Source organism: Furipterus horrens, unplaced genomic scaffold (genome assembly GCF_987537825.1).
Source record: "Furipterus horrens unplaced genomic scaffold, mFurHor1.1.pri manual_scaffold_4, whole genome shotgun sequence".
Classification (NCBI taxonomy): domain Eukaryota; kingdom Metazoa; phylum Chordata; class Mammalia; order Chiroptera; family Furipteridae; genus Furipterus; species Furipterus horrens.
Window position 1 is genome coordinate 187091169 of NW_028327174.1, and position 12226 is coordinate 187103394.

The window sequence follows — 12226 nt, forward strand, 5'->3', positions numbered from 1 at the left end:
GACTTTTCAAATCTAAGCCTGTCTCTCTTATGCACCCAGGTTATGTTCTAAAAGAAAAGGGATTTATCTTCAAGATATCACTGCACCAACTGACATCAGTGTTGTTTACTCTCTATCAGGCGGTGAACTTTGCTTCTTCCCAGCTCTGCTGCTGCTCCAGCCACACTCACTGGTCCCATCTGGGCCTTCCACATTTGTTTCTATGTGCTGAGGTAGACCAATCAACACACTGGTCTCCCCATACCTATTCAAGCCACCGTGGCTTGAGCATCACCTTCGTGCCAGGCACTGAATTAACACTAATTTGGAGGAAAGAGCTTTAAAAAGATGAGCAAGACCCCACCCTTGCCCTCCAGGGACTTGCATTCTGGAGGGGAAAACATACATATAAATAGTGTTGATCAAAGGCAACAAGTGAGAATGGCTGTGGAAATGTCTGAGAGAAAGAATTTTAAAGAAGACCATATATGTTGTACAAAACAAACAAGGAAAGCTACTGAAAGAGGAAGATTTTGGAAAAAAAATGGAGACAAATATTGGCGATGGTGGGCACATCACGTCAGAGAGCAGCATGGATAAAGAGCAAGACAACCACCGTGGATGTGCTGAAGAGCAGCAGCAGGCTGGCTGGTGTATCCAGAGCCGCGTGCACTGAGCAACATAACGGGACATAAGCCAAGCTGAAGGGGCCTTGAGTGCTAGCTAAGGAGTTGCAATCCCTTCTCTAGGAAAGAAGCAACCAGTACAGGAAGCACCGCTTTCATAAAATTCCACTGTGTCATGAGTTAGAGGAGCGCTAACTTCCAGGCCTATGAGGCCAATTGCAAGTACCAAGGGAACATTTGCTCAAACAAAGAGGAACTGTGGCCACTGATCAAATCAAATAAACAGGCAGTCCTTTAGTTCTCTGTATCAAACCATCATGCAGGTTTTTACTGGCCCACCTTAATTTTTGACGCAGTCTTCACAAGCTTCATGAGCATTATGCCAGGTGTATTGAAAGAAAGGAAACGGTTTAATTCCTTAAGTTTAAATGGTCCGAATCCCAGCCCCCTCCACAAAGGACATACCTGAGAGCTCGGCCTGCAGTTTGGTGAGCTGGCCCCCAAGGAGGTCTCTCTCCTTCAAGCTTTCTGTCAGCTGTACCTGCAGCTCTGTTTCTTTCTTTTGGTGAGCAGTCATTTTCAGCTGCAGGTGAGAGACCTGTGCAGTGGCTGCTGCTAACTCTTCCATCACCTTGGCCTGATCAGTAACAAAGTATGACGTCACTAAACACAGGTGTTGTCTCTTAAGTGATGACGCAACCTCACATACTCTATGCTGGCTGAACTATAGGAAGGGAGCTAAGACCACCTTCAACCTGCATTAAACCAAAGTCAAGCCTTCAAAATGTACAAAGTCTCTGACTTAGGAATTCCCTTGCAGAAATTTGTCCTTAGGAAATAGTATGCAAAATTACAAAAATCTTGCTATAAGGATGTTTGATGCGGCATTGTATATAGTTGCAAAAAGTTAAAAAGCTAAAAATGGGCGTAAGTAAATTAAGACACATATATCCTGTATGCAACTATTAAGAATGGTGTTGTCAAAGAATGTTAGTGGCATAGAATACAGTCACAACCTATTGGTAAATGTTACCAATATTTTGCATGAGAAATGGTATTCCTGCCATTTTCTAACTTTTCTACAATAAACATGTATTTTTAAAATAAAGAATGTTTTAAAATTTAAACTGAATGTCTACAATTTCTCTACTGTACTACTACTAGTACTATAATGTAAGATCAGTCTCATCAGAGTTACTGCTCTGGGGGTTCTTAGAAAAACAGCGAGTAAAAGAAGGGAACGCTTCCCTGGGGTGGTGAACACACAATACAATATACAGATAATGTATTACTGAGTTGTACACCTGAAACCTATACAATTTGATTAACCAATGTCACCCCAATAAATTCAATGAAAAAGTAAAAATAAATAAAATGCTACCTGAAATTGCCAGAATAAGAAAAAAGAATTTAAAAAAAAGATGGAAACGCTTCAACTTTTTTGACTGCTCAATGCATGTTAAATGGTGCTCTGTACTCCCTAGACAGAAGCAAAATAGTCTCACGTAACATCTGATGAAACCAAAATGACCACCCTGGAAAACCCTCTAATGATATGCTATGTATTAACGGTGATAATGAAAATGATGAAAAGAATGTCAATAAAAAGGAATGGTAAACAAATGACAAATACGACATTAATTTCACCTGAACTTATTAGTATAAAAATTAGGGGAAGTCAGGTAACAGGAAAGGCAGTAAGTGGTTGCTCTCCTGTACTTGATTTTTGGACAGCAACTTATTTATGGGGTAGAATCATCTCTCCTGTAGTTTTATATAGCTACTACCATTACTGCTCTTATACCACTATATTTTACATGCATTTTTAGTTGTGTACTTTCTTATTATCACTTGTCTTCCTTATGGTAGTTTTAAACTTATTTATTTGAACAATGTTCAGAGAGCTCTGCACCTATCTGTGGCTTGAGACTTCACTAATACCAGACTGAGGACCACCTGCACAGGCCCCTCAGCAGCTAAGACCACTGGAGGAGAGGCAGTGGGACCAACGATCACTCTTTCACCAAAGGACAAGCAGAGTTGAAGGTCACTCAAAAGCTCTTTTGATCTCAGGGCCATATACAGAAAGGCCTTGGGGGATAGGGGAAGAGGAAGAAGAGGAGGGGGAGAAGAGGGAGGGAAGAAGAAGAAGAGGAAGAAGAAGGAAAGGGAAGGGAAGGGGAGGGGAGGGGAAGGGCGGAGAGGAAAGGGAAGGGAAGGAGAGGGGAGGGGAGGGGAAGGGAGGAGAGAGGAGGGGAGAGAGAAAATGAAAGTAGAGGTAAGAGAAACAGTAAAGAGTGGGGAGCAGGACCCGCAGTATCACTAGAGCCAGTACAGGAGGAAGGGCTTCAGAATCAGTGGATCCCAGCCCAAGACCCACTGGAGCCTTCATTACAGCTACTCCAGAAACAGGTCGAAATTCCTCATTCTGAACTGCCTGAAGCCAAGCAGCAGGATTTTAAAATGCTCTGGCAGACACAGGTGAAGGAGCAAACTAAACACAGAAGGAGGAGCAAACTAAACAACCCTAAATTTCATTAAAAACATTTGTTACAGGGCAAAACAGGAGTTTCCTATTGATTTGTGTCAACAGAATAAATTTAGTTTGTAATAAGCTGCATAATTCTTTTTTTTTTAAACAAGAATTTTAATTATATTGTTTCTGAAAAGAAAGGCAGACTGCCATGTGCAGCACTTCTTTTTGGTATGTCTGAAGTCTTGGAAGCCTGACTTGGACTGCCCCTACATTCTCTTATGAATAGACCGTGAGAGCTTGTTTGAAGGTTCTAGCAGGGGAGTGAAGCTACTCGTATACCTTTGACCAAAGACTGGTCCTCTGCTCTAGCAGGGAAAGTTGTCCTCTACAACTGAGTTGCATACATCAGTGAGGAAGGAAGGGGACACCTGCCTAGCTGGCCAGATGAGCCGAATCAACCCTGGCGATCAGTGGGGTGACAGATGTCACAGCCAGATCACCTTCACATCCTAAGCTGTATAATTCTGACCTTAAATTATTAAGATCAGTGATTGTTTCTGAGTCAATTTATTGCAAGGCATATTATATGACAGCTATCTGGATGATGGATATATAATATCTATTTGAAGATTTCTAGTTCTCTTCCCAATGATGGCAAAAATTCTGATGAAAAGCAGATCTGTAAGTATGTACACAGGACCACTCCTTAGCTCTACACATCCTGGCCTGAGCTTTTCTCTCCCCAGTTACTTTACCTTCTCTTGCTCAGCATGCAATACTCTTGCCTGTGTGTTTTCTGTGGCTGTTTGAAGTGAGTTGTTCCTCTTCTCCATCATCAGGTTACTCTGCTCAACATACCTATGAAATAAATAAGGAAAAAGAAAACATTTATCAAGCACCAAATATATTCGAGGTATACCCCAATGCACAACATTGCTCCATACCTTCATGAAAAACAATCTGAAGGCATTTTGTTTCCCTTAGAGCTGCAGTAATCAAGTTTGGAGGCAGGAACCCGGGTCAGAGGTGAATTGCTTTGAACTAGCATAATGAAGAGAAGAGAAATTGGAAGGGTGTGTGGTGAGAGGGGATGTGAAAGCAAAGGAGACTGGAGTAAAAAGGCTGCAAGGAGGGAAGAAAAGGAAGCCCCTCCCTGCCCGCGCTGCACATGAGAGACAAGAGACACTGGAGAAGAGGAATGTGGAAGAATGATTTTTCAAAGTGAAATACTATATGCTACGACATGTACCCCTGATGCCCACCCCGCATCTTCAAAAGGAACTAGAAAAATTACAAAATGCTTGGGTTTTATATCAGTGAAAATCAGTGACATTCTGATTGATTAAACAGCCTACACAGAAGAGAGAAGAGTTGATACCAGAGTTCTAAGTATTAACACTACTTTTACAGACGGGTAAACTAGGACCAAGAGGAATAAATGAAATGCCCAAAGCCAGGGAACAAATGAGGAAGAGCAGAGCTGACTCAGACACAGGTGTGCCCGACGTCACAGCCAACTGAGCTCTTTCTCCTGAAATGCCTCCCAGAAAATAAGCAAGAGTTTACCTGACAGCAGGAAATAGAAATAGAAGAAATACAAATAAACTGCCGTCAACAAACGTTTATTTAACTTGGGCATTTATAAATTAAACCCTTTTGTCCATCCTAGCTAGTGCCCCGGATCTGTCATTACCTCTGATTTCGTTCAATTAGTTCACTGATCTTGTCATTCTGCTCTTCTATCCGGTTGCTCTTTTCAAGGATCTCCTGCTTTAATCTTTCATTCTCCTAAATTCAAAATGTGTGACGTATAACTTAAGTTTTTAAGAGAAAAGGACCAGATAAAAGGGAATCAACTTGAACAGTGACACTGTTACATATTTTTAGACAAAAAATGAGGACTTATGTCCCCATAGGTATAATACTTAAATAGCATATCAATTTATATCTGATGGATATAAACCACTATGCCCAACAGATTAAACATATAAATGGCAATAAAATGAAGCAAAATTCTGAAATATGGTCAAAAGAAATGTTTCCTCCAGACTGAATTACATTATAATGGACTTTCCAGAATTTCCCAACTCAGTGCATTTACCACATGCTCTCTCTTTCTGGAGTGGAGGTTTTAACTCTTTGAGTGCCAATGTCGCTGTGAGTGATGTTGACAAATTTCTCCAAAAGTACCAGCATCGCTCCCAGAGACTCTTTTTTCGATGGCCATAAATGTAAATAACAATGGAATAATTTGTATTTTATGTTTAATTCTCTTTTTTTGTACCTCAGGTTATATATTGATATACTTTTTTCTCATGTTGATCTGAATTTCAAATTATGCATGGCACTCAAAGGGTTAATGGGGAGTCCATCTTTGGAGGGAGCAGAGGCAAGACCTCCAGGTCCAGTGATCTGTTCCCAATCACTCTCACCTGAATAATTCGCTGGATGTTGCTCATAATCATCTTGGTTTCCATTGTGACCGACATGCCAGGAATGAGCAGGGAATTGCCAGCACTGTGCTTCTGTAACTCTTCAACCTACCAAAGGGGTGCCAGAAAGACTTTTATGAGAAATTTTTAAATAGGGAAATATAATGTACACAAGATAGAACTGCTTCTTTGAGGATGCTAATGAGTTTCTGAGGCAATCTCTAATGTAAGCTAGTTTTCTTCTGCTAACTGGATCCCAAAATAAACTACCTTTTAGGGAAACAACTACTAACCATTATGAATATAGGAAACCAGGGAGAGTTTACCTCCAGCCCTGGCCGCTCCCTACTTGTACCCCTAGCTTGTATCCACATAGCCCCCACCCTGACTCAGTCACCTTAGTCACGAGATGATCCATTTTATCAGCCACTTTGCTGACTGCCATTCGAATTTCAGTGTTATGCTGTCTGGCTTCAGTCATGAGAAATGAAGCCATGTCACCAGATCCTAAACAGAAATAAGTCAAAAAGAAACTTATGAACCTGGAGCAGAGGATACTGCATGAGGAAAAGCCAACAGCTCTCTCAGCAGAGGAAAGAAAGAAATGGACCTTTCTGAATACTAGGAAACGCTGTATTTTGCTTTGGCTACTACTTCCTTTTCCCCGACACAGGTCCTTTGCAAGGTCCGTGGAAGTGTTGGGGGCATCCCCCAATACTAGAGCACTGCCCCAGGATTCCCCCTGCTATTCCCAGGATTCTCTCCTGGCCTCCTCCACTCAGCATGTAATCATATGCAGTCCACTCAACAGGTACTTTTCAGAATATCCTGTTCGTGACGCCGATTGTAATGCAGGAGCCCCAAACAGGGGAGCTGCTTAAATGTTCAGGATATTCGAAAAAAAACCACCTGGAGGACTAGCAGATGTGGACATGCCGTTCATTACTCACATCACAGGGGAGCTCACCGATGGTAGTGGGTCAGTGAGAGAGAGGCTGTACCTCCTCCAGTCTGAGGCTCGGTACACGGGGTCCAGGACAAAGGAGGCACATGGGGCACATGTCCTACACGTGACTCTAAACTACACTGTCACAGTGTGTATGTGCAGAAGAAAAGGTCAAGAAGAAGTCACAGCACAAGAAGCCGCTCCCAAAAGGAAATAAGGAAGGAGTTACAATCCACTCCCCAAACAAGACACATTCCTTCTGGCTAGGGGCCCCCAGGCCAGCCCTCCTCGTGGGTGGTGAGAGAGCCATGTCAGCACTGACCCTACAAGCAGACAGAAGCTAAGCTATGCTCCTGCAAAATGCATCGGGGGATGCAGTCTGGTCCAAGGGCACGAGTATGCCCACTTTGGTCTGCCATAGCACCAGCTGCTCAGATTGTTTCTCCACTGTACCAGGTACCAGGGATACAACAATGAATAGAACATGGCTCCTGCCCTTGGCGAGTTCACAGTCTGGTGAGAAGAGACTCACATGTAAACAGATCATTACAATAGTGTTTTAAGTGCAAAAAATAGACCATGTACAAGATACAAAGGAGCACAGAGAAATGCAAGATTAACTCCTTAGTGACACATACACAATCATGTCTCTGGGAGGAGAGGAGGGAGGGATGGTGGTAATAATCAAGGAAGGCTTTACAGAGGAGATGACAGATTTCATGTTTCCTAGATGGAGAAGGGGCAGGGCTTCCAGACAAAGGTTGCATCTAGGAAACCCATAAATTATGTTGCAGGACATACTTGCTTCTTGCTACCAATATCCTAACACCAAAGGTGATTATTATGCAAAAGATAAGCTGCAGGCCCTGACCAGTGTGGCTCAGTTGGTTGGAGTGTTATCCCATAAACCGAAAGGTCATGGTTCAATTCCCGGTCAGGGCACATGCCTGGGTTGCAGGTTCAGTCCCTGGCTGGGACATGTATGAGAGGTAACCAATAGATGCTTCTCTGTCACATTAATGTTTCTCTCTCTTTCTTGACCTCTCTTTAAAAATCAATAAACATGTCCTTGAGTGAGAATTTAAAAAAATAAAAAAACCAAACCAGCTGCAGAACAAGAAGGTAGGACACCATCCCAGCTGTTTACACCTCATTTTGTTTTGTTTAATATACAAGACAACCACACTTGTACATACATACAAGGTATCTGCAAAGTTATGCAAGTAACTTAATAAGTTCCCTATGGTCAGGGGATTTTAATGATGGGGAAAGCACTTTTCACTTTAAACCCTTTTGTGTTTGACTTTTTAATACAGTGTATTATTTTCATAATTTAAAATTTTTAACAAATCAGCTTTCATTTGAGATATTGAACATCCACAGTCATCATGCTTTCTCCCTCTTTCCCTCAACATTGTACTATTTTCTATAACCTTTACAGAGCCACTCTGGCAGAGAAATTAAAAAGTGCTGGCGGGAGAAAATGTAAGAAACAAAACCCAGAAAAATGGGATGACGCTTTTTGGGGAGGATGATGAAAATGTTCTAAAACTGGATTGTGGTGACAACTGCACAACTCTCTAAACTTACTAAAAAAAAAAAAAAAAAATCACTGAATTATACACTTAAAGTGAGTGAATTGTAAGGCATGTAAATGATATCTCAAGAAAGCTCCTTTTTAAAAGACAAGAAAAAAAGGGCAGAGAGCTACTGGAGTAAACACGAAACGGGGGTAGGAGGAAGAAGACAAGAAACCGAGGCATCACTCCGTACCTTGAAAATGGGGAGGCTGAGAGAGCGGTGCTGGGTACAGGGGCCGAACGGGCTGCAGCTGGGAGGCGGCGGCGGGTGCCTGGGCGTAGGCGTAGGCTGGCATACCTGCATAGGGCTGAGAAAGCGCCACATTACAGCCAGCTTATAAACATCTGTGTCTCTCTTTCTTGCTTATCTTCGATGAAATAAAGTGGACATGCTGGAAGTATATCAAACTTATTGAAGCTGGAGATGGATGAGGCCAAGGTTTGGTATCAAGTAAGAACTGCAGCAGGAGTGTTCGCTTTGTAACCTGGTCACTGAAGTCCTACCCAGAAAGGGAGGGCGGGTATCTCAGACCACGCTCCAGTCCTCTGGTGATATGACTTGATTAAGTAGGAATTCATTCCCCAGCCATCGGGTCTACTGATGGTCTACGAAATGTTAAACTGAGACAACTCTGCTTAGTTTCCATTGAGGTAAGAGGTGTGCACTGCGGTGCCAAACCAAATCCATCACCAGGTTCCAAAGGATGCCTGCGCGATTCTAACGCTTATCTATGTGAACAAGAGCTCTCATTTCCCTCTGAGCCTCAGTCACCTCAACTATAAAATGAAAATAACAAGACTTCCTACAGTTGCTGTGTGAACCCAATGAAGTGGCACATAGGTAAAGCTCCTAACAGCTGGTAAGTTAAGTGCCCGGCAGAGAGTAAACAAACAGCAGCTGTCATTTTAATGATGATGGTTATTCTTCCTTGAATTAAAGAAATGCAGCTCATTTCCAGGGACAGCTGTAAGTACTCATTAATTACACGTTAAAAAAATCTTAGTCTAAGGATAGTAATTACGCATCAGGGAGTGAAGAGAGGGCAAGTGGAACTTTCTTCAATACTGAATCACCTGTCCTAATGGAACGTTGCCCACCCATCATCACTCCCACTCCTCCGTTAAGAATCACCAAGGAAGTGAGGTTCTGTTATCACTGGGAGTATGTCTTATTCATCAACTGTACAGGAACCGAAGAAAACGTCCACACTCCTGGCAAATGGTCAGCAGAGGCAGGCAGGCTGCTGCCACTGCCTTATGTAAAAACTGAAAAAACCTGCTTTAAGGGATTGCTTTCGGAGGACAGACACCAGAGTCCAGCTGTATTTTCCGTGCAGCCTCCACCCTTAACCCACAACTACTGAGATGAGTAAAGTGCAGAATCTCAGCCTATCAGCCGTTTGAAAGAACACAGAAGATGTGACTTTATACCCCCCACACAAACGTGGAGCGGGCCTTGACTCTGAGCCCGGCTTTGCACCAGGTGCCTTGTTTGTGCTTGCACTTAATCTTTGCAACAACCCATAAGGCATGTCATCCTTTGGCTGGTTTAGGGATGAAAAAGGGGTGGTTCAGGAAGGGGAAAACTATAATCTCTGGCCGGAGGGAGTTGGTACTGTACACATTGTGCAGGATGAAGAAGGGACTGACTAGAACCATAACAAATTAGAGCTTATAACTGATACGGTTTTAAAATGTTGTTACCTGAAAGGACTGGGGATTTCCAGATACAGCTGAGTGGGAATCGAGAGATGCAACTTGCATTAAGGCAGCGGAGGGTGCTTGGAGCCCAGAAGCTGACGGCTGAGGTGCTAAGATAGAGCAAGAATTTTTGTCACTGTTACCCATCCTTGCTGGTTCGAGTCCAGAGCAGCACCCTACACACCCTGAGGCTTTAGACGTGACCACTTTCCTCACCTAATCTCCTAAAACCAACACTACTGGAGTCTCAGCAATGGGCCAGTGGAAGGGAAGAGGGTGTTCTTAGGTGCTTTTGACGCAGAGGGACAATCCCATCAGCTGACAGGAAGGGCGGAATTACAGAGGGAGACACCTCATTAGCTGAGTGCAGACTTGCAACACTGACAACACAATGCAGCAAGCAGACCAGACACACCACCAGGTCTGAAGATGCCCCACCCAGGCACAGACTGATGAGTTCTACACTCTAGCCCCGTTCTCAGCACTAAAACGATGCAGCCTAACAAATGAAGGAACAGTGATGATAACCTGAACCCACTTCAAGGCCACAGAGCCTCCAAGAGCCTCCTTACCGTGTGCGGTCACCTGCGGCAGCACTGGCGGGGCCGGCTGAGGAGAGGGCTGGACAGACGCAGTCGGCATGGGCTGCCCAACTCCTCGCAGAGCATTCACTTCCTGAAATAGCACCAGCCTTTTGGTTATTATGTATGAGTCCCTAATGGAAGACTAAGGCTGACTATCCACCCTAAACCTGCTTACACTACAGGGTTCCTAGGCAAAGAAGGGGAAGGGAAAGTAAGCAGGAAGGCAAGAGCTCAGGGCGTGGGTTGCGGGGAGAAAGCACTCTATTATGTAATAGAGTAAGATCTCTTCTCCTCGTAAATCATATCAAATAATTAAATATAATTTCCTCAAGCATTCCAAGTTGTTAAAGTTTTATTATCTGAAGCAGCTAAAGTGACTGCTCTCTAGAACGTATCATTTACCAAAAAAGCAGTGACCTTAAGGCTGACCTCGTCTGTTCCCACAGAAGAGGGGTCTCTTGCAAGGAAACCCAGGGAATAATCTAGCCTCTTCTTTTCTACCAAATAATCTCCATAGCCCTCAAAGTACTCAATGAAAATCAGACAGAGTAGGAGTCACTGCACTTTGTTACCATAATGTTTTGGGATATATTTTTAGAGTGTTTTTTCCCCAGTCTTTCTTTTCGTAAAAATCAAGGCAATGCTGTTCCCTACTACAGCAGTCCCTCTCCATGTCATGGTTCACTTATCGCGGCCTCACTGTATAGCAGGATTTTAAAAAATATTATATTTAATTATTTATCATGGATTTTTCGCTATATTGCAGGATTTTACAGTACTGTCTACGTATGTTGTTACAGTTATGTAGGTTTAAGAGTGTAGAATATGTTTAAGACCATAAGTAGTGTTTATGAACGTGTGGAAAAGGTTAATAAGGGACTGGGAACAGTTTATAAGTGTGTGGGAAGGGCTTATAAAACCTTAAAATATACATAAATACTAAAATAAATGTAAGGTTCCTACTTCGCAGATTTTCACCTACTGCACGCGGGGGGGGGGGGGGTGTTGTCTAGAACGTAATACCTGCGATAAAGTGGGGGAGTACTGTATAACTAAACAAAGGCATCTTATAAACATCTTCCTTACTTAGAGAAGGAAAAGAAAACCCTGAGGCACAATATACCGCAACTGTGACCTTCTGTGCTACAGTTCAAGGGCTGAAATCTCAGACATTCTTTTACTCTGACATTTCCTCTTGTTCCCGACATTCTCAGAAATGTATTATGCATTTCTGGAGAAGCATCCCACCTTCACCACAGCTCTAAATTAACTGAAATGTCTAACAATAAAGTGACTGGAATTATGATAAATCAACATAATAGACCACTGGGTTGCCTTTAAAGATAATAATGCTTTGCTTTACCTAATTTTTGTTATTAATATTAACATAAATGCTCATGATTTAACATTAAGTTTAAAAATCAGTTATACAGCAATATATATATAGAAGAATGTCCCTTTTAATAAATATATTTCTTTTCTTTATAATTTAATCTTACAAAGACTAAGTAGCATTTAAAATTTTAATAAAGACTATGATCTTATCTACATTTCATTTCCAGAAACCAGATAAAAATCAATCCTATATAACAATAGGCCACAGAAATGTCATCCTCCTTTAAGTGTTAAATCTACTTAAGAGCTTTTCTAAAAGAGATAAAGTAAAATTGTGAAAAATAAAGGTATTTTGAAAAATGTCTTCTCCTTAGGAGCATGATCTTTGCTGTTTTACATCAATGTGAAAGAATCCAAAAACTCAATCTCTATTAAGCATTTCAATTGAAAAGGGCGGTTTTATTGAATAAAGAACTAACCAACCAGAAAAGAATTAAGTTAGAATTAAGTTACTTCATATTATATAACAACTTTAACCCTTTGAGTGCCATGCGTAATTGCTAAAAT

At 42.1% G+C, this 12226-nt stretch overlaps 1 protein-coding gene across 3 annotated transcripts in view; it reads right to left on the reverse strand.

The window, feature by feature from the left end:
* Positions 1-12226, reverse strand: part of FKBP15 (FKBP prolyl isomerase family member 15) — a 53045-nt gene that overhangs the window by 10961 nt on the left and 29858 nt on the right. For all 3 annotated transcript variants that reach the window (XM_090274584.1, XM_090274583.1, XM_090274582.1), the window contains exons 13-20: positions 10313-10415; positions 9744-9850; positions 8233-8347; positions 5911-6020; positions 5514-5621; positions 4775-4869; positions 3837-3939; positions 1071-1242 (exon numbers count right to left, since the gene is read on the reverse strand). In XM_090274584.1, the coding sequence (XP_090130710.1) occupies positions 1071-1242; positions 3837-3939; positions 4775-4869; positions 5514-5621; positions 5911-6020; positions 8233-8347; positions 9744-9850; positions 10313-10415 (913 nt within the window). The remainder of the gene's footprint in view (positions 1-1070; positions 1243-3836; positions 3940-4774; positions 4870-5513; positions 5622-5910; positions 6021-8232; positions 8348-9743; positions 9851-10312; positions 10416-12226) is intronic.